Source organism: Pipistrellus kuhlii, unplaced genomic scaffold (assembly GCF_014108245.1).
Source record: "Pipistrellus kuhlii isolate mPipKuh1 unplaced genomic scaffold, mPipKuh1.p scaffold_m20_p_24, whole genome shotgun sequence".
Taxonomy (NCBI): domain Eukaryota; kingdom Metazoa; phylum Chordata; class Mammalia; order Chiroptera; family Vespertilionidae; genus Pipistrellus; species Pipistrellus kuhlii.
Genome location: NW_023425523.1, coordinates 817930 through 845389, shown reverse-complemented (window position 1 = coordinate 845389; position 27460 = coordinate 817930). Strand labels below are relative to the sequence as shown.

The following is a 27460-nucleotide window of genomic DNA, read 5'->3' as shown; positions in this document are numbered from 1 at the left end:
GGAAGTGAGCGGGGAGGCTGGAGGTAGCTTCCTGTTTCATTTCCTTTCGCTGTTATTCCTAACCCGCAGACGGGTAGTCCTTCGAGGTGTCTGTGCTGCGGAGCCCTGCAGCCCCGAGCCGGGAATTCATGTCCAATGTCTGCGCAGCAGGATCCGGGTCCCGCGGGTCCCACACGGCTCTGTCCCCGCCTCGCCACGTGCTCAGCAGCCTAGGCGGCCCTCAAGTTCTGGACAAGGTCAACGACGGCTTGGAGCGCTGCTGCAGCCATTTGGGAGGAAAACACCCCGTCCCGCTGCGTGGGTCCCCCCCACCCTCATTTCCTTCAGGACTCGACTTCTATTAGGATCCCCCGGACCGCAGGCCTAGGTCCTAGAAATGTGATGAGGGTACTGTGGGGCTTTTGCCACTGAATCACAAGTCCCTGGCACCAGAGAGCCTTCGTTTCCTTTTTTTTAGACCTATAATGTGCTGATGAAAACGCGGTTATGTTGTTAGGTAATCAGCAAAAGCCAAAGCTGGACAAAAGCAAAGCCTATATACTCCACACGGGCTACGCTCTGTGATAAAGTTTTAGAAGTCCATTGGGTCCCCAAATTACTGCTCTTCACTTGGTAAAATCAAAATAGATTACCTGTAATAACATCTTTTACACTATTGAGCCAAAAGAATAATTGGGACCCACCCTTCGACATCCATTGTTGTCCAAAACTAAAGTCAAAGGAGCTCATGAGGGTGTGTGGACGATGGGGCCACATGCTGACTTGACAGCTCTGGGGAGGCCTGCATGGCGGTTTGCAAACTCGGACCTAAAGTCACCACAAAGGACGATCTGAAATTAAACTGTAACTAAACACAGTTACTGTGGGCAGTTACCTCCTAGGCCGGTATCTTCACTGACAAGGTCAACCTTTAACTGAGCCTGTCTGTCTTTTTGCATCTATAACATATCCTTGAAATGCCTGGGTAACTTGTAACTTCCCTTTTTCCGGAGCCCCCGGGGCACAACCCTGTGTGGTGGGTGCCAGGACAGAGATCACAAATTCCTTCATTATCAAATGTTAATTGTTCCTGCACCCACCTAGGTTTGTGTCCATCATTTTAATTTTTATCCAATCTCAGGTGTTTCCCACAGCTTTGCTTTATCCCACCTCCTTAATCCAGCACCAATGAATTTCATGTAACCCACCCATGTCCCCCTCCTTTGATGGCAATGTATAAATACAGGTGTAACCCGCCATTCTCCGGAGCATTATCTCAATTTGTTGAGGTTCTGCTTTCAGGCATCTGTCGACAGTTTGGCTCAAATAAACTCACTACAATTCTTTATAGGTTTCAGTGTTTTGAGTTTTTTTACATTAACTGGTGGCCTGAAGCCAATATGATGGGTGTCAAAAGAAGAGGGAGAGATACCAGGGATGCTGTGGGTAGAGAAAAGAATATGTCTTTTTAACTATGCATTCTTCTTTCCTTAATTCTGTTGGTGAATTCATAAGAAGCCCCATGAAGATTATTTTATCATCACAATATTCTGATCTGGATCCTTTAACTACTGTTTGAAAGCACTCAGTATGTAAACATGGAATGGAAAATAAAAAGGACAGCTGCTTTATTTTTAAAAGCCAACAAAGAGCAAAATCGACAGGTGTGACTTCCTATTAATACCAGTTGTTTTACTTCTGTTAAATCTAGTTTTACCATATTTAGGGGGGAAAAGGAAATGATTTTGTTTAGACAAATTCCTTTTTTAAAAATCTCTTTTCCAATAATACACATACATTGCTTATTAATGATAATCTTACATGCTAACTGATTTTCTGCATTTTGTTGATTCAAATATCCAATTTTCTTTCTTTTTTTTAAAGTATAATATATTTTTATTGATTTTTTACAGAGAGGAAGGGAGAGAGAGAGAGGGAGCTAGAAACGTCGATGAGAGAGAAACACCGACCAGCTGCCTCTTGCACACACCCTACCGGGGATGTGCCCGCAACCAACCTACATGCCCTGACCGGAATCGAACCTGGTGCCTTTCAGTCCGCAGACTGACGCTGTACCACTGAGCCAAACCGGTTTTGGCTCAAATATCCAATTTTCTTACTTAATTTAAAAATGAACAAAAAACAAAAACAAAAAAACCAACAACCCAGGCCTGGCCAGGTAAGCTCAGAGGTTACATTTCACCCTGCAGAAAACCTTCCTTAAATGTATGTAAAGTTGCAAAGCAGGAGTGTTATGGGAGAATTAAATTCCCGTCACCAGTAGGAGTGAAGTTCTGGGAATATCTTCAGAAAATGAACTTTCTAGAAGCCCCATGGGAGGACAGATGTCCTCCCTTATTTGCAAGGCCCCACTTCCCCCACGCCAGTCCGGAAAGAGGGGCAGCTGGGAGGCCAGCAGAGCCAGAGTATCGAGCTACCCAGTCCACGTGGCAGCCATGGGTGGCTCAGCATTCAAGCTCACCCACGTCCATTGTCTGTGTGTCAGTGCTCTTACACCCTCTTTGATGGGGCTTCAGTTTTTCCTTTGTTAAAACTTCCCAGAGGAGGCAACTCTGCTTTAATGAGAAGATGAAGAAAACTAAAGGTCCTTTTTCTTGCTGGTTGTCACCTTTTCCCAAGGGTTCTAACTCCACGGAAGCAGCTGAGAAAGCCGATTTTCCAGCTTCTTTTTCAATTCAAATGCACTTTGAAAAGCCCTTGCCCCCAGGGCAGGGTGAGGGGCCTGAAGGAAGTCCCTCCCAGCAGCCCCCGTCCCCTCCCGGGGGAGGTGACTTAATCCGACTGGATTCTGAGCTGTGAGGGGCAGAGCTCCCTGCAGGTGCTCAGCTCTCCTGTAGCTTCCCGGTGCCCTCGGGCAGGTTGGCCGCACCTTTTCCGAAGCTCTATAATCTGTCAACGGAAACTGCCTCTCTCGGGTGGTGCTGCCTCCAGCCTCAGCCTCAGCCTCAATGGTCCTGCAGAGGCGAGCAGTGCCTGGTTTACTGGCCCAGCCTGTAGGTGGCGGTGTCGGGCGGACCTGCCTAGAGAGCCTCACTGGGTGGGGCAGGCCTGGGCCTGCTTCCAGAATGTGCCCCCGGGGGCAGTGGCTGAAGGGCCTGTGCTGCTTTACTGCTTTGTCACCATCTCCAAGTTACTCACCATTTTAAACACGAAACTCACTTTCTTTGCGCACTGGGTCCCACTCCTGACCCCGCCACCTGCACCATCCCTTCTCACAAAAGGGCCAGATGTCCCAGGTTCGAGTTCCTCCCCTCGTTCTCCCGCCACCTGAGGGCACCGGCCGTGGCTCTCTCATACGCCAGTTGCCTGGTACTTGGCTTGCAGACAGAACTCACTTCTCTTTTCCACTCAGGAGGGGAGAGAAATGATTCTTTCACGCACCCCTTTCAAAATTACTTATCACGTCTTTTACAAGAAAACGGCTTTTCTTGGAATGGTGAAAGTAACTTTGATTCCCCCTTTTTCTCTTCAGCTTCAGATTGTCAACTATGGCCCCGACTGGTGTGGCTCAGTGGATGGAGCATCGGCCTGAGGACTGAAGGGTCCAGGTTCGATTTCGGTCAAGGACATGTATCTAGGTTCCGGGCACATCCCCAGAGAGGGGTGTGTGTGTGTGTGTGCGCGCGCGCAGGAGGTAGCTGGTCGATGTTTCTATCTCATATTGATGTTTCTAGCTCTCTATCTCTCTTCCTTCCTCTCTGTGAAAAATCAATAAGATATATTTTAAAAAAAGGAAAAAAAGAATGTCAACTATTAGAATGAAGGTCAGTAAAAGATGATCCTGGGCCCTGGAGGGAGAGAGAGAGAGAGAGAGAGAGAGGAAAAGAGAGGCCAACAATGGCTTTTATCTTTTTAGGGGTTGTAGAAACCTAAACTATTTCCTCTCTGTCCCTTTATGGAAAGGCTCCCAGCCCTGGGCTGAGAGAACTGTCGGAGTCTGCCTCCCTCTCGCAGAGGTCACAAAACGACAGATGTCTGTAAGCGTCCAGGGCAGTCCTGTCTGCACCGGGTCCCGACGGGATCCCTGCTGGCTCTTCTGCGCAAGGGCGTTCCTTCCTCCCAGCTCCCTCTCTGGGCAAGCGCGGGCAGGCGGTCTGAAGCACAGCACTTTCCAGGAAAATGTCTGTGGTGTGTGCCACGTGCCAGACATCAGGCTGCTGCCAGGCCAAGGGCAAAGAGAACCAGGGAGAGGGGGAGGGCGCAGGGACCTCCTGCCGGAGGGGAGCTCTTTGGAGTGAGTGTCGGCACCTGCGCCGGCAGATGCTCTGTTACCGAGCACAGCTGCGAGGCGAGCTCCGAAGAAAAGCCCTCAGAACCTCAGGCGAGCCCCGGCCGGCTGGCTCAGTGGATAGAGCATCGGCCTGCAGATCGAAGGGTCCCGGGTTCGATGATTCCGATCAAGAGCACATACTTCGATCTAGAGTCCATATCTCGGTTGCAGGCTCCTCCCTGGCTCAGGAGCGGGTCTGGACTCCTGCAGGAGGCAACCAACCGATGTGTTTCTCTCACATCAGTATCTCTGTCTTTCCCCCTCTCTAAAAATCAATGGGAAAATATCCTCGAGTGTGGATTAAAAAAACAACATCACCTCAGGCAATTCTCCATTCCTGTGAGGCTGGCCGTGCTTCAAGGCCGGGATGCGGCTGGTGGCCCCCCCTGCAGGGCGCTGCCTAGACCTGCATTCAGATGCCACACATACCAGCTGACCACCCGGCAGGAGAGCCGGCAGGAGAGCCGAAGGGATCTGACCTAAACGGGTGAAAGGGTTGTCGCAGGCTCTGGGCCTTAGCGATTTTCCCTGAACTAGCCATGATCTCCTTCGGGATACTGAAATAAAAACAGGCCAAGCAACACCGAACGCATGAAGTCCCCACACCATTCCAAACTGACGGTACGATGACGTCGGACTGAGTGGGCTTCACGCCCCCGGAGAATCGCCAGTGCTCCCACAGCTCTGCGGGTTCTTATCTACAGTAACACCTGGATTCTACCCTCCGGCTCGCTCACCATGTTCACGTTTCCCCTCCCAGCTTTTCAGTTCTGGAAAGAAACAACATCATTATGAACTGTGTTTATACGTTATCCAGAGCAGTTTACTTGAATGTAACTTTTAAAACATGTATATATTTTTTACTGATTTCAGAGAGGAAGGCGAGGGAGAGAAACATCCATGATGAGAGAGAATCCTTTTTAAAAAAATATATTTTATTGATTTTGTACAGATAGGAAGGGAGAGATAGTTAGAAACATCGATGAGAGTCATCCATCAGCTGCTTTTGCACACCCCCTACTGGGGATATGCCCGCAACCAAGGTACATGCCCTTGACCGGAATCGAACCCAGGACCCTTCAGTCCCCAAGCCGAAGCTCTATCCATTGAGCCAAACCGGTTTCGGCGAGAGAATCCTTGATGGGCTGCCTCCTGCGCGCCCCCTACTGGGGATCAGGCCCGCACCCAGGGCATGCGCCCTCCAGCTCCACCACTGAACCACGCCCACCAGGCCTGAGTATAACTTTCTTTGAACCTTGGACCTTACGTACCCTGCTGGCTCTGTCCAGGGGGCCTCTGGATCGCGTGCTGAGTGAGGACACCCGCTGTGAGTCACCGAGGCCTGGAGGCCTGTCCTTGCCGCCATTCTAACTCCGAAAACCAAGTCTTCTGATGGTTTCCAATCCTTTACGGATTTAGATGCCCTGAGCTACCTCTCCCTCAAGGTCAGCGCCATCCGACTGTCTTTGCCCGTTTTCAGCGGCCACAGGAAGTCCGGGGAGGGCGGCGGCCGGCGGCCGGCGGGCGGCGGCGCAGACGGGAGCCGGTGCTCAGAGCGGCGCCGGCGGAGTGAGACCCCCCCTCCCGCCGAGCACAGCGGAGGGGTGACGGGAACGCAGACTTCGGTGACACCTGCTGGGCCCCACGCATCCCGCCCGCGGAGACCACCAGGAGGACGTGTGGGAGGGAGGAGGGGGTGGTAAGGAAAGTGCCCGCAGGACCGCGGTCTGGTCGCCCCGAGTTGCAGGGCAGCGGTATCCCGCGTCGGGAACCCACGTGGTACCTGAGCGCCTCCTGAACCCTAAGAGTCAAAATGCAAAAAGCCCGAAAGTGCAGGCTCCGCCCACATCGGAGAGCCCGCGGGGCCAGGGCTTTGCGGGCAGGTCGCCATCCTCCCGGTGCGGGCGGCGGCGGAAGCGGGTCTCTCCGCCACCCGGCTGCCCTGGGAGCGGGGTCAGAGGTCAGGACGCGGGACCAGGTACCGACTTCTTCGCGCAGAGACTCGCTGCTGCCGTCGCGCAGGCGCAGGTGGGGGGGGGGAGGGCAAGGCGGACGGCGATTGGCCGGATCCTGGAAGCCACACCCCTCGGCTAGGTCACGTGTCGGTCGGGGCGGAGTTGGCGAGCTTTCGGAGCGGCGCGCGTCAGCCGCTGGGCGGGGTTGGGGCCGGCGCGGGCGGGCCGGGGTCTGGGCGAGGCGGCGCCGCCAGGACTGAACAGTTGGCTCCGGCGAGTGAGCGGTGGCGGGAGGTCTGCGCGGGGGCTGCCCGCCCGCCGGCATCGGCTCTCCCGTGACTGCGCGGGGCCGCGGTAAGTGAACTTCGGAACGGGGACGGGGCGGGGCAGTCAGTGAGCCGCTGGGCCGCCCCATTGGCTGGGCCGATTTTGGCGCGCTCCCCGCCCGCGCTCCCTATTGGCTGGGGCGCGCGGTTGGAGCGCAGCGCCCCCTGCTGGTCGGGGTTGGGAGGCGGTGTGGCCGGCGAAGTGGGGGACCGGGGACTGGCGGGGGTCCGGCGCGAGGGGCGCGGGGCCCGGGTGGCGGTCGCTTAATCCTGGCCCCTCGTTAGCGGCACTGGCGCTGGGGACACCGGTTCCCCCGAGCGGCAGCCTGTCATCGGGACCCGGGCCCGTGCGCGTGTCTTCGGTTGGAACGAAGCGGAGCGCGGAAGCGGGCGCCGGGCTCAGACCGCCGTGCGGCCCGCGGGTGCAGGCGGAGCTCAGCGGGGCGGTGGCTGTCAGCCTCGGCAGCGAGACGCGGACGAAGGCACGTTTCACATCGCAGTTGAGGACGCAGCCACCCAGCTCCCCACAGGCCACGCACTCGCACGCTTCCGCGTATTTTCAATTCCGTCCCGATCACTTTTTTTTTTTTTATTTCCTAAACGACGTTGGTGACTCCCTGAAGGACTGCGGGGTCCCGGGCAGGGACGCTCGGTTCGGAAAACATCGCCCTGGTTCACTCGAGGGGGTCCCCGACCAGCCTTTGCACAGAAGATAAGGCGCATCCCCACCTTTGTTTGCGCCTGAGCGCCGAGGCACCGGGAGAGAGGAGCACGCGCTGGGCTGTACAGTTAGAGAGTGGGCGCCCCGGAGCCGGGAAAGCCATGGCCACAACTCCGGCAGGTCCTTCCGAGGCACATGTCTGCGGGCCAAACGCGGGTGTCAGTCTGGCCCCGTGGGGTGCTGACCCTCTGTGCGTACACCTTTACCTGCTGCTCCCGATGGCGCTTAAACGCGTCCTGCAAATGTAAACGCATCGTCTCCTTGGGTCGGATGTTGAGCCCCTCCCTCCCAAGTGATTGCCGAGTTTATCACAGCCTGTCTGCCGTTGAAAGGGCCAAGTTGGGGTGCTGTTCTCTAGGACTGAGGTGGGCACGCCCCGATCTGTGCTTCGCCTTCCCTGGTGGCATTCGCAGATCTTTGAAGAGCCCTGTGCCTCGTCCAGGATGCTGGCATGTTTTGTACATGTTTTTTCCTTTTGCAACAAGATTTCCCCAACCAGAGTTATTGTGTGTGTGTATACAATACAGATGTCATGGGTCACTGGCTCCAGTCCTGGGCGGGGCTGAGAAAAGACCCCCCCCCCCCCAGCCCCGGGAAGGCGCAGGCCCCGCCCCCAGGGGCCGGCGCCCTCTGCTGTTGGTGACCGCCTGTCCTTCCCCAGGTGCACAATGAACCCCAGTATGAAGCAGAAGCAGGACGGCACCCATGGGCGCGTGCAGGTATGTGATGGGATCTCTGTCATCGGGGTGGGGAGCACGTGGGTGGGAATGTTTTGACATAATTTAGCCTAATTATGGCTATTGTTTCCATAAACCTTAAATCACTGAATGTTTGACCAGAGGAGAAGTAACAGTAGAGAACCGTTAAAGAATGAATTGTGGTTGGATATTAAGGTTTCTGATCTTCCCATTTAGTTAAGTCGTTAGTTTCTTCCGAGCATTGCAGTGTTCAGAAGACTGAGCTGTACACGCCTTTGGTTAAGTTTTTACCTAAATATTTTGTTTTTAATGTTGTGGGTGGAGCTGCTTCTTTAGGTAGATTTCCAATGTGCTCATTGTTCCATAGAGAAACACCGTTGATTTTTGGTGCCTTGATCTTGAATCCTGCAACCTTGCTGAAGTTGGTCAGCTCTGATAGTTTGCACTAGGTCCTTAGGGTCTTCTGTAAGCAAGGTGTTCATTATTGCTTTCCTTCTGCTCCACATTCCTTGCTAATTATATGCAACATTTCGTGTGTGTGCTCTTGTGTGTGTGTGTTTTAAAGAGGTTCACAGAGCCCTAGCCGGTTTGGCTCAGTGGATAGAACCTTGGCCTGTGGACTGAAGGTCCCAGGTTCGATTCCAGTTAAGGGCACATGCTCAGGTTGTGGGCTGGATCCCCAGTAGGGGGCGTGCAGGAGGCAGCTGATCCATGATTCTCTGTCAACATTGATGTGTCTGCCTCTCTCGCTCCCTTCCTCTCTGAAAGCAATAATTTTTTTTTTTTTAAAGAGGTTCACAGAATCTTAAGCTGTTCTCTAAAAAGGATAAGAACTTTTTGGCTGTAATGAGTCTGTTATTTCAGTGCATGATCCGTGTAAAGAAAACGGTGATAGCAGTATCACATTTCCAGGGGTAGACGCCACAGAGCTTACATTATAAAATGCCTTTTTGTGAGACAGTCAGCTGTGGCTTCCTTGGCCATTGTGGGTAGCGAGCACCTGAATCAGCACCTCCTGCCGCTCAGGCCCCCGCGCCGTGTTTGTTCCTCCCAGCGTTTGCCTGGGGCTGCGGGCTAATCGGAATCACATCCGAAATGCCGGCGTGGTGTTTGTTCCCGCCGGAGCTGGCACCGGTTCTCCAATTAGCGGCGAGATGCCGCTCAGCAGGGAAACCTGAGCGTGGGAAAGGTGAGCTCGCGCCGTGGGGTGCGCGGTGCAGGCGCCGCTTTCCCACGCTGCTCCGGTGTCCTGCCCGCTGACCTCGGGTGAGAGCCACCATTGTTTGCTGTCCCGTGGTGGCAGAATAACTAATGATTTTTTTTTGTGCAAAACTAGAGCAAATACACGGGAAGGTGTTTACATATTACAAGGAAGGCCGTCTTTTCCCAAAGCAATAGCTGGGCCGTTTGCAGCATTTAAAGTGCCCCGGCTCTGAGCTCTGACATTTCACTGGCTCCCGATGGGCTCGGAGCAGACTGCTCCCGCAGGGAGGGTGTGTCCTGTTACATGTCTGTGGCTTTGTGTAAGCTATGTTCTTACACTGTTCCTTTGGGGAGCACGTGGGAGGTTAGCGGGTAATCATGATTCCAGAAGTCCAGACAAATCCTGTTGGTTAGGGGAGAAGTATTGTGCAGTGTAATTACTCTTTCTCCCCATTCACCTGCTTTCTGGGTTTCTACCACAAATGTGTTAAGTTTGGGTGACACGATGCCATTCTTGTGTTTCTTCGAACTTTATTATAATTTTAGGGAAATAAGTTTACTCGTTGGTTAGACCAATGTCTTGTTCATACCTAGCACTGAAAAATTACATAGCGGACCAAATTCAGGATGGCGCCAACGTAGGTGTACAGCTATTCATACAGAAAATAGTACAATACTTAGTAAACAATAACACAAGAATAAACCCTTTCGTGTACTCAAAGCTGTAACCCTGTGTTTGCCCCATCCCGGCTCAGTGTCCCTGTGGGAAGGTGTGGGAGGGCGAAGGTGGTCACGGTCCCTGTAGCGCTCAGGCGCCCGATAACGAATTCTCTCGACTGCAGAGCAGTCCTGTCCCGAGGGGAACGCTGAAGATGATCCAGCCGTCCACAGCCGGGTCTCTCGTGGGCAGAGAGAACAAGGTATGTGTTGCGGGGCTAGAGCCTGTGCATGAAAACCATTTGCAAGATTTCCTTGGTTGGAAATACCCAAATCGCCCTGGCTGGCTGGTGTGGCTCAGTGGATAGAGTGTCGGCCTGCGGACTCAAGGGTCCCAGGTTCGATTCCAGTCAAGGGCATGTACCTTGGTCGCGGGCACATCCCCAGTAGGGGGTGTGCAGGAGGCGGCTGATTGATGTTTCTCTCATTGATGTTTCTGGCTCTCTCCCTTTCCCTTCCTCTCTGTTAAAAAAAAAAAAAAAATCAATAAAATGTACAATATTAAAAAGAAAAAAAATAACCAAATCATTGAAATTTGGCAATAATTTAAGAATAACAATTGAGTACTCCCCACACAAGTGGTTTTGTTTTAATTGCTCAGTTGAGGATTGATGGGTGTATTTCCACGGCAGCTGGTGAAAGGCTTGTCCAAACGGAAACATCGCAATGACCAGTCGGCGTGTAAGACTTCCGGCTCCGGAGGTCCTGCTGTCCCAGGGCGCGGTGAGGGCAAGATGCCTGGCGGAGCTGCCCAGGAGGCACTGGATCTCATGGTTGCAGGTGTGAGGGGCGTGGCGGGAGCCTTTGTCTGGGAAGTGCATTGTCCCACAGGTCAGTGTTGCCTCCTGCTGTCAGGACTCTGCCCACAGCCTCCTGGGCTGGGTGCACCACTAGTTCACTGTGATGCTCTCACACTGCTATTCCTTCTGGTTGTGAGCGTACAAGCGCCACATGTGGACAAGTCTCCCTGTTTTGTAAGATCCAGATATGGGTGCGGTATTAAAGGGAAGGATGCTGATTAACATGGCAACTTGAATATGGGATTGCCAAGGCTTAGAAGTAGTCTTTTCAGGAAAAGGGGTCTAGAGACTGCGTTTGAAGATAGGAATGGATGCGCCGGGAGGACATGAAGTAGGGATGGAGCCCGCAGGCGCCAGGCGGAAGTCCAGGGAGTGAGGACGGGAGGCGCTGGGCCGGGAGGACATGCGAGTCCGATGGAATGGCTGGCGGCACCGGGAGAGGAAGCTGGCGGTGGTTTTAGGCATCAGGGAAGGCATTGGTGTCGGTATTGATGGGAAATTGGAGCTTAAGGAAGTTCATTGACTTGCTCAAGGTCATGGAGTCCATGGGGCTCACTCTGAGCTGCGAGGTCAGTGAGGAGGAGGTGGCAGGCAGCAGGGCTTCGCAGGCCAAGCAGGGCAGGCTGGCTGCGGGACAGCAGCTCTGCTCGGGCGGGGTGAACTGCAGGGCTGGCGACACGCATGTCTGATTGGTTAAGATTTGGGGGCAAAACCCTCCAGTCACATACAGAAAGGGCTGCATCAGATTGCTGCTCGTCACAGACCCTCAGTGGGGTGTGTCAGAACCCCTAACATATCGGGGAATAAAATAGAACAAAGGTGACTTGGTTTTCTAACTTCAGGTTTACGAAAACGGGCATTGCCAGGTAGTGTGGGCGGTGCTAAGATTGTAAGAGGATGATGGGTTTCACAGCCGCGTGTCACGGGAGTGGCTTCAGAGTCTCCTGTAAAACTTTGCTTTTAGAAAACCCGTCCTCTCAGTACTGGAAGGAAGTGGCGGAGCAGCGGCGGAAGGCGCTTTATGAAGCGCTGAAGGAAAACGAGAAGGTGAGCACCGAGGAGAACTGGTGCCTTTTACCTTTTAACACCCCCCCCCCCCCCCCCCCCCCACACACACACACTGCGTACGTGCTGGGCTGGAGCAGTCGGCGCTGTGCTCTGGGCCTGGAGTTTACTGAGGCAGCTGATAGAATGTTAAACCAGGAGAAGCCTGTGTGGGCGCCAGCCACAGCCCCTCTGCTGGGGCTGCAGGCGTGTCAGTCACACGGGGGTGGGGGGGCGCCTTTGGGTGCGGCGGGAGGCGGGAACACAGCTGACCCCCGCCGCAGCTCCACAGGGAGATCGAGCAGAAGACGAGTGAGATCGCCCGCCTGCGGAGGGAGAACCAGGAGCTGGCGGAGGTGGCGCAGCACGTGCAGTACATGGCGGAGGTCCTGGAGGTGAGTGTCCCGCCTGGCCGAGCCGAGGACCCCGTTCACAGCCGCACGTTCCAGGCCCTTTAAGGCGTGTGCCCTGTGACCTTCCTGTGCTCACAGCGCGGCTCACTGGTCACGGGGAGTGTGGGGCTCCTCTGGCGTTCTTTAAGATCAGGGGGTAGCCTGTTGTCAGAATTAGCCTCGTGGCTGCTCCGTTACCAGGCTGAGCCTAAACGTCAGTCAACACCTGCTGATTGCTGATGCTTACAAAGTGTCATCTTGCTGGTGGGATGCAAGATTTCCAAATTAAACCTTTTTTGTCCTGATTTGCTTGCATGTTGGGGCCGTGACAGACTTTAACATCTGAGGTTCTCACCTGGCAGTGCTGTCACGGCCGCCTTGGCTGTGGGGTGCTGTCCACAGCGGCTGGGAGCGGTTGGCCTCCCCGCCTTAGAGGAGGGCTCATCATTCGAAGAGGTCATGCCTCCAGGAGCAGGCCAGCCAGCCACGTGACTGCTGCAGTGTGCTCCCACGTGGTGGAGACTGACCGGCCTGGTTATGAGTGGATTTAACTGAGACGGTGCAGTGACGAGGGTCACGTACCGCATTCGGAGCGTGGGCTTGGGTTTTAAAGTTTTATAACAAACACGTGGTTTATTCTTCACAAGCGACTGAAAGGAAACACTCTGGAGAACTTCGAATCGCCGGAGAGCAGCGAGGAGTTGGATTCTGAAGAGGAGGCGGGCGAGGATCCGGAGGCGGAAGGCCCTGGCGCGGGTGTGGGCGCCAAGGCAGCCACGTCCTCCTCCCCGGACGCCCAGCCGGGCATGTGAGCTGCCCGGGACTCGGAGACGTGCCCTGTTCCCGCCACGACAGCTCTTGGCAGAGCGAGTAGCTATGCGATAGCAGACGGGAAGCAGACAGCCTTGTTTGGCCCTGGGCTCCTATCGCATTAACATACAAATACCGTGTGTTTTAACCTGTGGTGTTTTATGTAAATAACGTTTTCTCAGATGTCAGGCTTGTGTACATGATAAATAAACTTGTTTCTTAGTCTAAGGAGTGAGATTTTCCTTCTACCCTCTTGTTTTGGAGGAAACAGGAGGAAATGAATTTGTCCCCTTCAGACAGAAATGTTGAGCTTTGACTGCCAAGCTGGTTGCATCCCCAGCTCTCAGGGTCGGGACTATATCGATTTCCAGCCCCACGACCCCCACTCTTCCTGAGGGGTGAGATAAAGAGCCCGAGAGGCAGTGTCAGGAGCTGTCCTGCGTCGGGCCCAGTGACGCAGGAATAGCTAAGGGTCCTGGGGGTGGGGGCAGGTGCACGCCCAGTGACGCAGGAATAGCTAAGGGTCCTGAAACACCCTTCCCATCAGACACAGAACAGAGCGTAGGTCTACGCCTGGTCGGCGCAGCTCGGGCTGAGTGTCCACCTGTGAACCAGGAGCTCACAGTTGGGTTCCGGGTCAGGGCACGTACCTGGGTAGCAGGCTCGATCCCCAGGGTGGGGTGTGCAGGAGGCAGCTTCATGAATGTTTCCATCTCCACCTCTCTTCCTCTAAAAAAGTCAACAAAAACATTTTTTTAAAAAACCATACAAATATGGAAGTAGGACCAGGTTGAAATTAATTAGGAGTTTCCCATAAGTCCGTTGTGCAGGAGGACAAGGACATGGGCGCATTGTGGAGTGCAGGGCCTAGGACTGAGCCTGTGCTCCGGGAGGCATGCGGCCTCCGTAAGTTAGCATCAGGGAGCACTCACGCATTGAAGGGTTGCTTCAGGCAAATTCTTGGTCACCAGGAAACACGGTGTTGATCCAGAGTTTGGAAAACTCCAGATGATGAATCTAATTTTCGTTTTTTTTTGTTTTTTTTTTTTTTTTTTTTTTTTACAGAGAGGAAGAGAGGGACAGAGAGAAATGCCGATGAAAGAGAATCATCGATCAGCTGCCTCTTGCACACCCCCTACTGGGGATGTGCCTGCAACCATGTACATGCCATTGACCGGAATCGAACCGGGGACCTTTCAATCCGCAGGCCGACGCTCTATCCATTGAGCCAAACCGGTTTTGGCATGAATCTAATTTTCAATGAGCTACCAATGTCGCAACCACGCCGTCTGATGTGCAAGAAGCTGGAGTTCTGGCAGCCAGAGAACGCCCCCACCCAGGACAGGGCAGCTGGAGCCGGCACGCGGTGGGCGTGGCTCTTCTGGGCCCCTGGGCTCACTACCCAATACCCGGTGACTCCCACCAGTGCCCCCGGCATCCTCCCAGAAATCCCCACCGGGTCACCTCCACCGGCAGGCGGCCGTCTTAGATCTATTCTTACTGATTTCAGAGGAGAGAGAGAGAAACATCCACGATGAGAGAGATCCATGCACGGGCTGCCTCCTGCACACTCCACACGGGATCGAGCCTGCACCTGGCATGTGGCCTGACCGGGAATCGAACCCCAGGACCCCTCCGTCCGCAGGCTGGCACTCTATCCGCCGGGTTTCCAACGACCTGACAAAAGAGGCCGGGGAGGAGCGCAAGGGCGTGGGTCCTTTATTTCTGCGCCCGGCTGGTGCCCTCAGTGCCGGTGGAAGCCGATGAGGAAGTACAGCACCTCGGCGAAGTTCTCCGGCCAGCCCTCCCAGTTCTCCCGCGCCAGCGCCTGCAGGTGCTGCTTGAGCGGGCGGAGCTCCCGCAGCTCCTCCACGTAGGACACGTTGTTGCAGGTCATGACGGACAGGGTGTAGCACGCCCAGAACTTCACCAGGAGGCCGCCGCCGCTGCTGGCGCTCCTGCCGGCCGCCGGCTCGGGGTCCGGCTCGGGGTCGGGGTCGAGCATCGCCGTGAGGATGGGGAGGAGCTTCAGGAACTTGGCCCTCTTCTGGGTGATGGGGTTCAGGTAGCACCAGCAGGCCACGCTCTGGAGCAGCAGGATCCTCGCCCTGGGGGCCACCTGGGCGTCCTGCAGCAGCAGCGCCACCTCCTTCATGTACTCGGCCGCAAACCGCCCGGCCATGGGGCCTCCTGGAAGGCAAGCGCCGGGTTTTTGGGGCCGCTTGGCCGGCCCGGCGGCCGGGAACGGGCGGCCCAGCGGTGCCCGTTCTTGCTGCCGCCCACGGATGGACGCCCGGGGTCTGGGGAACCTGTGGGCTCGGGGACCTGGGCTCTGGGACGTCCCCGCCTGCCGAGCACCCAGTCACCAGGCACCCGGCACCCGGGAGGCCTGGGTTCACGGGCACCTCCCTCGTGGTCTCGTTCCTGCTCCTCCGAGTGAAAAAACACCAGAGCGTTTGCCCCAGCCGGTCTGGCTCAGCGGAAAGAGTGTGGACCTGGGGACCGAAGGGTCCCGGGTTTGACTCCAGTCAGGGGCATGCACCTAGGCTGCAGGCTTGATGCCCAGCCCCGGTTGGGGCATGTGCGAAGGCAACCCGTCGGTGTTTCTCTCTTCTCTCTCCCTTCTGCTCTCTCTGGAAACCAAAGGGAAAATATCCTCCGTGAGGATGAAAACAGGAAACTACCAGAGCGTTAGAGCAGCGAAGAGAACCCAGAAGTCAGCTGCACAGCCGGGCCTGTGGGTGGAGAGGTTTCTCACCAGCTCGCTGCTCGCCGCTCTGCCTTCTCTCCCCTTCCAGCCCGGCTCTTGCAGGCCTGTGACCGGCGAGGCCCCCTGACCCCACCTGGTCCTGCACGTGACTTTGCTCCTCCTCCTGACCCGCAGGTCTTCCTCGTTCAGATCTCAAATGCCCGGAAGGGAGGAGCGAGAAGGCGCGGGTGGAGCCTGTTAGAGGTGAGGAGCGAGCAGCAGCCCCATCGCTGGCGGGTTCCGGCCCTGGAGTTCCCACCTGGCTTGCATTTCTCCTACATCCCAAGAATGCTCTCGTCAATGTTCAAGTTTCAGCTGAGCCCGGCCGGCGTGGCTGAGAGGCAACCTGTGAACCAGGAGGTCAGGGTTCGATCCCTGGTCAGGGCACATGCTCGGGTTGTGGGCTCCATCCCCAGAGTGGGGTGTGCAGGAGGCAGCCGATCCATAATTCTCTCTCATCATGGATGTTTCTCTCTCCTTCTCTCTTCCTCTCTGAAATAAGTAAAAATATATATTTTTAAAAAGAATCCTTTGTACCAAATACCTTAACCACCACAAAAACCAGATCCCTAAGGAGAAAATAATCAGTAATGTCTTTTGGGGTACAAAGACAGAAAACTAATAACTTAGGCAAAGGAAGAGCTGCTGGGATTTTAAGACGAACACCCTGAAGATGCCAACATAGTGTGGTAGCCAGAAAGGGGCGTGGAGCGGGACGGCCAGCCCCCCGCAGGGTCGCACCTGTGAAGGCCAGCAGTCCCAGCCGGTGGGCGGCCTGAGCCCTCTCCTCGATGGCCAGTAACTTGTTCTTCAACGTCTCGCCAAGGGCCCTGATCTTCTCTTTGTGAAAAACATTCTTCCCTGGCGGGATCTGCTCCTCCTCCTGCTTTCCGAAAAAGCCCAGGACGTGGACGTTCCAGAACCGCCAGAGGCACTGGCCCAGCCACACCACACACCGGTACACCGGACGATCATACTGCACAGAGAACACCCCGGGGCTGGCCATGGCGGACAGGCGGGCGCTCCCGGCCCACCGCGGCCACAACAGTCCAGAACTCTGGAATGCATCACCTAGCAACCGTCTCCCGGACGACCCGGGCTGGGGAGCAGAGGGTGCTGCCTGGGGTTTGGGCTGAGAACTCGGATGAAGGGTGATGCTTCTTACCCTCCAGGAGCTCAGAGTCTGTCTTTCTCCAAGGAGCTTCATAAAATACGCGAGGAGTGCCCAGCCAGCCTCGGTCTTGAACCAGGAGGGCACAATTCCATTCCCGGTCAGGGCACAGGCCGGGTCTGCAGGCTCGATTCCCAGTGCGGGGTGTGCAGGAGGCAGCCAGTCCATGATTCTCTTTCAACATTGATATTTCTATCTCCACTCCTTCTCCCTTCCTCTCTAAAATCAATAAAAATATATATTTAAAAGAAAATATCCGAGAAGCAAATGTTACTATCCCTATTTATGGATGAAGGAATGTCAAGTAGAGAACAAAGTGTCACGTGTGTACCAACTCACGAGGGCATGTGAAAAAATACAGCGGACTCTGTGCCCGAGACCAGAGATTCAAAAATAATTTTTATTTGAACGTCCAGGATGGGTACAGTGACAGATACAAATGCCACAAAACAACGCACCCCCTCAACCAAAGCAAAATGCAGAAGTGAATACAAAAGACCCGGAGTCCATTGCTCATGCAATATTCAAAATTTTTTTTTTTTTTTAAACACACACCAAAACCAACAAAACACTTGGTAACTTTCGTGATTTGAGTTTTGAGTTTTCTATATATAATATATTAAAAAAAAATCCTCTCCACCATTTCATATGGACGGCAGCTTATACAGACTAACTATAGACTGTACAAGGAACTTTTCAAAGGAAGGATATAGGCATATATATATATAATATTTATAAATATACAAATAGATATATATACACACACTGTAACTTCACAGTCCCAAGGACTATTTGCCGGGAAGCCCGGCAGACACAGTTTAACGTGAACTAAGAGCTGCTTTAAAGGTCTGCTGAAGTGTAAATATTTAGACGTGACACCTCACTGGTATCTTATACAAACACATCCAGAGCACAGTTCACGCTACACTCACACCTATTAGGTAACTTGGCATGTCCCGCCCCAAACATGCTTAGGAAGACACCCCGTTAGGTACCGGGAGCTCCCGGGCGGGTACCGACTTTAGCGACGGGGGTGGCTGCTGTTCTATTTGGCCAAGGGGTCCCAGCAGGGGGCAGTCACCACCCCAAGGGGCAGCCTTCATCCTGACCTCATGGGGTTGTCACGGGAGCAAGGACCCCTTTTCAATGTCCCTCCAACTTCCGCGCCCTCGCACCTCCTGGGACGCCCCAGCTTTTCTGAATCGGCACTGGGTTTGGTCTTAGCAGCTGAGAACCTCGATTGAAAAAAGATCAGTAAAAAAATGGCTCGTTTGTTCAAAAATACAAGGCTACGGGTGGCGTGCCTCTGTGTTTGAGGAGGAGGGTGTGACCTCATGAGGTCGTCTGCTCCCGGCCACCTCCCCGCCACCATGGGAACACGCCTCTGGAGCTCTGGGGAGGGGGAAGAGGAGCAGGAGGCACAGTGACACGGGACACGGGACACGGGGCCACATCACGCTCTTACAGGTGGCGTCCTGCCCGGGCCTGCAGGCAGGCAGGCAGGCAGGCTTTTATTGGAAGGAACTGCTTTTTGTGCTTTTCACAGAAGGTAACATCAGGCCGCTGGTGGGGGTTGGGGGTCGGGACCCTCCACCCTGAGAACACGATGGAGAGAACAGCAGCTGTCGGACATTTACCGAGCCTCACAGGGCGGCCGCAGGCTCTAACGTCTGGAAAAGCACAAAGGTGGCTGTTGTGTGTGTGTGTGTGTTTTAAAAAGATGGCTGTTTTTGTTGTTATTTTTTAAAGATGGCTGTTTTTGTTTCTCATGTTATTTTTTAAAGATGGCTGTTTTGAAATTCCATCCGTGTCACCGACCACGACGGGCTCTGTTGCGCAGCCTGTCCACAGCCGGCGCGGTGGCTGGCCTGCTGCGCCGCACACGGCCCTCTGGAGCGGCCGGCAAGAGGCCCCCCCGTCTGCACCGCGGGAGGTTGCCGGCTGCACGCCGGCGCCTGCGGGCCCACGGCCGTCTGCGAAGGCAGCTGCGGGGCCGTTAAAAGGCCGTGGCCACCTCGGTCCCGTGGCGGCCTCCGACGTGGACGCAGTCCCGGGGGAACTTGTCCAGCTGCTCGTAGGCCAGCCGCCCGTCTTCCCCTGGATGGGGCGGGAGAAACGGGACGGCGTCAGCTCAGCGCCTCCGGGAGAGGCCGCCCTCGGGGTCGGACACACCGCTCCCTCCGGGTGGGGCTCTGTCTTGGGGGCTGAGGCCAGAGACGGGACGCGGGCGGGGAGGCAGGGTGCTGGGGCCCGGGGCGCCCGTGAGGGCACGATGCAGGTTTATTCCCGCAATTCCCAGGGAACCTATGGCGGGCAGGGCCCGGCCGCCATGGGGCAGCCCTTGACCTCTGAGCATGCAGCGCCCACACGGCTGTAACTGTTACACGTCTGTACTGGCGCCTGCATGGTCGGTCATAAAGGTCACATTTAGGCTTTCAGACGCCAGCCCAAACGTCATCATGTGAATGTGGTGAGAGTCTGCCGCCCACCACCGGCCAGGCTGTCAGTACGAACGCCTGGAACGGCCACTGGGTATCCGTCCCTGGACTGCTTTGTTCCCTCCTTCCTCTTTAGACACGTGACCAGAGGCGGGGGCGTGAGGTCAGAGGACCGGCAGTGAGAAGTCCCTCCACCTCACACAGACCACGGACCCCCCGCTGTGCTCAGCCAGGCTTCATGTCAACAGCCCGCCGGCGACCTATGACCCAGGAGGTCAGGGTTCAATTCCTGGTCAGGGCACATGCCTGGGTCTCGGGCTCGGCCCCCAGGGAGGGGTGTGCAGGAGGCAGGAGCCGGGACCCCAGCTCCTGCCACTTCGGTGTGATTTCCAGGTTCTTACCCCGAAACCCATCCCAAAGGCTCCCGGCCTCCCTTCCGAGTGCAGGGTCAGGACAGAGACGGGGAGTCGTGGACACTGAGGAGTCCTCATGCTGTGCGCCCGCGTGTACACATGTGTACGTGTATGCACGTGCGTTGTGTGTACATGTGTACACGCGTGAGCGTGTCTATTGTGTGTATGTGTGTGAGTATGTGTGTGTGTGAATAGTGTGTGTGTGCATGTGTGTGTGTATGAGTGTGAGCAGGCAGCCATGGGGGACTCACACGGTGCACAGGGAACCCCTGGACAGCGCTGCAAAGGACTCAAAAGCACGCAGCCCTGCGCACACTCACCCCGCGCACACTCACCCCCCGAGCACACTCACCCCCCCCCCGCGCACACTCACTCCACGCGCACACTCACCCCGCGCACACACACACCCCGCGCACACTCACCCCCCGAGCACACTCACCCCCCGCGCACACTCACCCCCCGCGCACACTCACCCCGCACACACACCACCCCCCCGAGCACACTCACCCCGCGCACACTCACCCCCCGAGCACACTCACCCCCCCGCGCACACTCACTCCACGCACACACACACCCCGCGCACACTCACCCCCCGCGCACTCACCCCCCGCGCACACTCACCCCCCGCGCACACTCACCCCCCGCGCACACTCACCCCGCGCACACTCACCCCGCGCACACTCACCCCCGCGCACACGCCACCCCCGCGCACACTCACCCCCCGCGCACACTCACCCCCCGCGCACACTCACCCCCCGCGCACACTCACCCCCGCGCACACTCACCCCGCGCACACTCACCCCGCGCACACTACCACCCCCCGCGCACACTCACACCCCCGCTCACACTCACCCCGCGCACACTCACCCCGCGCACACTCACCCCTCGCACACTCACCCGCGCACACTCACCGCGCACACTCCACCTCACACTCACCACCGCGCACACTCAGCCGCTAACACTCACCCCGCGCACACTCACCCCGCGCACACTCACCCCGCGCACACTCACCCCGCGCACACTCACCCCGCGCACACTCACCCCCCGCGCACACTCACCCCGCGCACACTCACCCCGCGCACACTCAGCCCCGCGCACACTCACCCCGCGCACACTCACCCCGCGCACACTCACCCCGCGCACACTCACCCCCGCGCACACTCACCCCCCGCGCACACTCACCCCCCCCGCGCACACTCACCCCCCCGCCGCACACTCACCCCCGCGCACACTCACCCCACGCACACACACACCCCGCGCACACTCACCCCCCGCGCACACTCACCCCCCGCGCACACTCACCCCCCGCGCACACTCACCCCCGCACACCACCCCCCGCGCACACTCACCCCCCCGCGCACACTCACCCCTCGCACACTCACCCCCCCGCGCACACTCACCCCGCGCACACTCACTCACCCCCCACGCACACTCACCCCCCGCGCACACTCACCCCCCGCGCACACTCACCCCGCGCACACTCACCCCGCGCACACTCACCCCGCGCACACTCACCCCCGCACACCACTCACCCCGCGCACACTCACCCCGCGCACACTCACCCCCCCCCGCACACACTCACCCTGTGCACACTCAGCCCCGCGCACACTCACTCCACGCACACACACACCCCGCGCACACTCACCCCCCGCGCACACTCACCCCGCGCACACCCCCCCCGCGCACACTCACCCCCGCGCACACTCACCCCCGCCGCTCACCCCGCGCACGCTCACCCCCCGCGCACACTCACCCCGCGCACACTCACCCCGCGCACACTCACCCCGCGCACACTCACCCCGCGCACACTCACCCCCGCGCACACTCACCCCCCGCGCACACTCACCCCGCCCACACTCACTCACCCCCCGCGCACACTCACCCCCCGCGCACACTCACCCCCCGCGCACACTCACCCCGCGCACACTCACCCCGCGCACACTCACCCCGCGCACACTCACCCCTCGCACACTCACCCCCCCGCGCACACTCACCCCCCGCGCACACTCACCCCCCGCGCACACTCACCCCGCGCACACTCACCCCCCGCGCACACTCACCCCGCGCACACCCCCCCCGCGCACACTCACCCCCCCGCGCACACTCACCCCGCGCACACTCACCCCGCGCACACTCACCCCGCGCACACTCACCCCGCGCACACTCACCCCGCGGCACACTCACCCGCGCACACTCACCCCGCGCACACTCACCCCGCGCACACTCACCCCGCGCACACTCACCCCGCGCACACTCAGCCCCGCGCACACTCACCCCCCGCGCACACTCACCCCGCGCACACTCACCCCCCGCGCACACTCACCCCCGCGCACACTCACCCCCCGCGCACACTCACCCCGCGCACACTCACCCCGCGCACACTCACCCCCCGCGCACACTCACCCCCGCGCACACTCACCCCCGCGCACACTCACCCCCCGCGCACCACTCACCCCGCGCACACTCACCCCCGCGCACACTCCCCGCGCACACTCACCCCGCGCACACTCACCCCGCGCACACTCACCCCGCGCACACTCACCCCGCGCACACTCACCCCGCGCACACTCACCCCGCGCACACTCACCCCGCGCACACTCACCCCGCGCACACTCAGCCCCGCGCACACTCACCCCGCGCACACTCACCCCCCCCCGCGCACACTCACCCCGCGCACACTCAGCCCCGCGCACACTCACTCACCCCCCGCACACACATCACCCCGCGCACACTCACCCCCCCGCGCCACACTCACCCCGCGCACACTCACCCCGCGCACACTCACCCCCCGCGCACACTCACCCCCCGCGCACACCCAGCCCCGCGCACACTCACCCCGCGCACACTCACCCCCCGCGCACACTCACCCCGCGCACACTCACCCCGCGCACACTCACCCCGCGCACACTCACCCCGCGCACACTCAGCCCCGCGCACACTCACCCCGCACACACTCACCCCGCGCACACTCACCCCGCGCACACTCACCCCGCGCACACTCACCCCCGCGCACACTCACCCCGCGCACACTCACCCCCGCGCACACTCACCCCGCGCACACTCACCCCCCGCGCACACTCACCCCCCGCGCACTCACCCCGCGCACACTCACCCCGCGCACACTCAGCCCCGCGCACACTCACCCCGCGCACACTCACCCCCCCGCGCACACTCACCCCGCGCACACTCACCCCCCGCGCACACTCACCCCGCGCACACCCTCACCCCCCGCGCACACTCACCCCCCGCGCACACTCACCCCCGCGCACACTCACCCCGCGCACACTCCCCCCCGCGCACACTCACCCCGCGCACACTCACCCCCCGCGCACACTCACCCCGCGCACACTCACCCCCCGCGCACACTCACCCCGCGCACACACTCACCCCCGCGCACACTCACCCCGCGCACACTCACCCCCGCGCACACTCACCCCGCGCACACTCCCCCGCGCACACTCACCCCGCGCACACTCACCCCGCACACCCCGCCGCACACTCACCCCCCGCGCACAACTCACCCCGCGCACACTCACCCCGCGCACACTCACCCCGCGCACACTCACCCCGCGCACACTCACCCCGCGCACACTCACTCACCCCCCCCCCCGCACACTCACCCCGCGCACACTCACCCCGCGCACACTCACCCCCCCCGCGCACACTCACCCCGCGCACACTCAGCCCCGCGCACACTCACCCCGCGCACACTCACCCCGCGCACACTCACCCCGCGCCACCACCCCACCCCCCGCGCACACTCACCCCGCGCACACTCACCCCGCGCACACTCACCCCGCGCACACTCACCCCGCGCACACTCACCCCGCGCACACTCACCCCCCCGCACACACTCACCCCCCGCGCACACTCAGCCCCGCGCACACTCACCCCGCACACACTCACCCCCCGCGCACACTCACCCCGCGCACACTCACCCCCGCGCACACTCACCCCGCGCACACTCACCCCCCGCGCACACTCACCCCCGCGCACACTCACCCCCCGCGCACACTCACCCCGCGCACACACTCACCCCCCCGCGCACACTCACCCCGCGCACACTCAGCCCCGCGCACACTCACCCCCGCGCACACTCCCCCCCCCCGCGCACACTCACCCCCCGCGCACACTCACCCCGCGCACACTCACCCCGCGCACACTCACCCCGCGCACACTCACCCCGCGCACACTCACCCCCCCCGCGCACACTCACCCCGCGCACACTCACCCCGCCGCACACTCACCCCGCGCACACTCACCCCCGCGCACACTCACCCCGCGCACACTCACCCCCGCGCACACTCACCCCCGCGCACACTCACCCCCGCGCACACTCACCCCGCGCACACTCCACCCCGCGCACACTCACCCCCGCGCACACTCACCCCGCGCACACTCACCCCCCGCGCACACTCACCCCGCGCACACTCACCCCGCGCACACTCCACCCGCGCACACTCACCCCGCGCACACTCACCCCCGCGCACACTCCCCCCCCGCGCACACTCACCCCCGCGCACACTCACCCCCCGCGCACACTCACCCCCGCGCACACTCACCCCGCGCACACTCACCCCGCGCACACTCACCCCGCGCACACTCACCCCCCGCGCACACTCACCCCGCGCACACTCACCCCGCGCACACTCACCCCGCGCACACTCACCCCGCGCACACTCACCCCGCGCACACTCACCCCGCGCACACTCACCCCCCGCGCACACTCACCCCGCGCACACTCACCCCCCGCGCACACTCACCCCCCGCGCACACACTCACCCCGCGCACACTCACCCCCGCGCACACTCACCCCCCGCCACACCCACCCCGCGCACACTCACCCCCGCGCACACTCACCCCCCGCGCACACTCACCCCGCGCACACTCACCCCGCGCACACTCACCCCCCGCGCACACTCACCCCGCGCGCACACTCACCCCGCGCACACTCACCCCCCGCGCACACTCACCCCCCGCGCACACTCACCCCGCGCACACTCACCCCCCGCGCACACTCACCCCCGCACACACTCACCCCCGCGCACACTCACCCCCGCGCACACTCACCCCCGCGCACACTCCCCCCCCGCGCACACTCACCCCGCGCACACTCACCCCCCGCGCACACTCACCCCCCGGGCACACTCACCCCCCCGCACACTCACCCCGCGCACACTCACCCCCGCGCACACTCACCCCCCGCGCACACTCACCCCCCGCACACTCACCCCCGCGCACACTCACCCCCGCGCACACTCACCCCCGCGCACACTCACCCCCCGCGCACACTCACCCCGCGCACACTCACCCCCGCGAACACTCACCCCCGCGCACACTCACCCCGCGCACACTCACCCCCGCGCACACTCACCCCGCGCACCACTCACCCCGCGCACACTCACCCCCCGCGCACACTCACCCCCCGCGCACACTCACCCCGCGCACACTCACCCCCCCGCGCACACTCACCCCTCGCACCACTCACCCCGCGCACACTCACCCCCCCGCGCACACTCACCCCCGCGCACACTCACCCCGCGCACACTCACCCCCCGCGCACACTCACCCCCCGCGCACACTCACCCCCCGCACACTCACCCCGCGCACACTCACCCCCGCGCACACTCACCCCCGCGCACACTCACCCCCCGCGCACACTCACCCCGCACACTCACCCCCGCGCACACTCACCCCCCGGGCACACTCACCCCCCGCGCACACTCACCCCGCGCACACTCACCCCCCGCGCACACTCACCCCCCGGGCACACTCACCCCCCGCGCACACTCACCCCGCGCACACTCACCCCCCGCGCACACTCACCCCGCGCACACTCACCCCCCGCGCACACTCACCCCGCGCACACTCACTCACCCCCCCGCGCACACTCACCCCCCGCGCACACTCACCCCCCCCCGCACACTCACCCCGCGCACACTCACCCCGCGCACACTCACCCCGCGCACACTCACCCCGCGCACACTCAACCCCCCCGCACACTCACCCCGCGCACACTCACCCCCCGCGCACACTCACCCCGCGCACACTCGCCCCGCGCACACTCAGCCCCGCGCACACTCACCCCGCGCACACTCACCCCCGCGCACACTCACCCCGCGCACACTCACCCCGCGCACACTCACCCCGCGCACACTCACCCCGCGCACACTCACCCCGCGCACACTCACCCCCCCCTCGCGCACACTCACCCCGCGCACACTCACCCCGCGCACACTCACCCCCCGCGCACACTCACCCCCCGCGCACACTCACCCCGCGCACACTCACCCCCCGCGCACACTCACCCCCCGCGCACACTCACCCCGCGCACACTCACCCCGCGCACACTCACCCCGCGCACACTCCCCCCGCGCACACTCAGCCCCGCGCACACTCACCCCGCGCACACTCACCCCCCCCCGCACACACTCACCCTGTGCACACTCAGCCCCGCGCACACTCACCCCGCACACACTCACCCCCCCGCGCACACTCACCCCGCGCACACTCACCCCCCCGCGCACACTCACCCCCGCACACTCACCCCCGCGCACACTCACCCCCCGCGCACACTCACCCCCCGCGCACACTCACCCCGCGCACACTCACCCCCCGCGCACACTCACCCCGCGCACACTCACCCCGCGCACACTCACCCCGCGCACACTCACCCCGCGCACACTCAGCCCCGCGCACACTCACCCCGCGCACACTCACCCCCCCCGCACACACTCACCCTGCGCACACTCAGCCCCGCGCACACTCACCCCGCACACACTCACCCCCCCGCGCACACTCACCCCGCGCACACTCACCCCCCGCGCACACTCACCCCGCGCACACTCACTCACCCCCCGCGCACACTCACCCCCCGCGCACACTCACCCCCCCCGCACACTCACCCCGCGCACACTCACCCCGCGCACACTCACCCCGCGCACACTCACCCCCCGCGCACACTCACCCCCCCGCACACTCACCCCGCGCACACTCACCCCCCCGCACACTCACCCCGCGCACCACTCACCCGCGCACACTCAGCCCCGCGCACACTCACCCCGCGCACACTCACCCCCCGCGCACACTCACCCCGCGCACACTCACCCCGCGCACACTCACCCCGCGCACACTCACCCCGCGCACACTCACCCCGCGCACACTCACCCCCCCCCCCGCGCACACTCACCCCGCGCACACTCACCCCGCGCACACTCACCCCCCGCGCACACTCACCCCCCGCGCACACTCACCCCGCGCACACTCACCCCCCGCGCACACTCACCCCCCGCGCACACTCACCCCCCGCACACTCACCCCGCGCACACTCACCCCCCGCGCACACTCACCCCCCGCGCACACTCACCCCGCGCACACTCACCCCCCGCGCACACTCACCCCCCGGGCACACTCACCCCCCGCGCACACTCACCCCGCGCACACTCACCCCCCGCGCACACTCACCCCCCGCGCACACTCACCCCCCGCGCACACTCCCCCCGCGCACACTCACCCCCCGCGCACACTCACCCCCCGCGCACACTCACCCCCCGCGCACACTCACCCCGCGCACACTCACCCCCCGCGCACACTCACCCCCCGCGCACACTCACCCCGCGCACACTCACCCCGCGCACACTCACCCCGCGCACACTCACCCCGCGCACACTCACCCCGCGCACACTCACCCCCCCCTCGCGCACACTCACCCCGCGCACACTCACCCCGCGCACACTCACCCCCCGCGCACACT

The 27460-nt window shown here is 60.4% G+C and overlaps 3 protein-coding genes across 9 annotated transcripts in view; 1 reads left to right on the top strand and 2 right to left on the bottom strand.

Moving 5' to 3' along the window:
• The first annotated feature begins 5547 nt into the window (after positions 1-5547).
• Positions 5548-13160, top strand: GMNN (geminin DNA replication inhibitor). Of its 5 annotated transcripts, none has more exons than XM_045586811.1 (7): positions 5548-5715; positions 7934-7991; positions 10021-10093; positions 10523-10670; positions 11655-11737; positions 12019-12129; positions 12774-13160. In XM_045586811.1, the coding sequence occupies exons 2-7, from the start codon at positions 7978-7980 to the stop codon at positions 12936-12938; spliced, it is 594 nt and encodes a 197-aa protein (XP_045442767.1). In that variant the 5' UTR covers positions 5548-5715; positions 7934-7977; the 3' UTR covers positions 12939-13160. The 5 variants fall into 5 exon arrangements, with proteins under 5 accessions (XP_045442767.1, XP_045442764.1, XP_036308406.1 ...); XM_045586808.1 differs by having other exon boundaries at positions 5550-5715; positions 10016-10093; XM_036452513.2 differs by lacking the exon at positions 5548-5715 and adding an exon at positions 5988-5995 and having other exon boundaries at positions 10016-10093.
• Positions 13161-14679: 1519 nt separating this feature from the next.
• ARMH2 (armadillo like helical domain containing 2) lies at positions 14680-16691 on the bottom strand. Its single transcript, XM_036453247.2, has 2 exons — positions 16427-16691; positions 14680-15126 (listed from the first exon to the last, which is right to left on the bottom strand). Exons 1-2 carry the CDS (start codon positions 16689-16691, stop codon positions 14681-14683), a joined length of 711 nt encoding a protein of 236 aa, XP_036309140.1. The 3' UTR covers position 14680.
• A 540-nt stretch (positions 16692-17231) lies between these two features.
• Positions 17232-27460, bottom strand: part of RIPOR2 (RHO family interacting cell polarization regulator 2) — a 64640-nt gene continuing 54411 nt past the window's right edge. For all 3 annotated transcript variants that reach the window (XM_036452883.2, XM_045586806.1, XM_036452882.2), the window contains one exon: positions 17232-18953. In XM_036452883.2, coding sequence (XP_036308776.1) covers positions 18853-18953 — 101 coding nt within the window. In that variant the 3' untranslated portion in view covers positions 17232-18852. The remainder of the gene's footprint in view (positions 18954-27460) is intronic.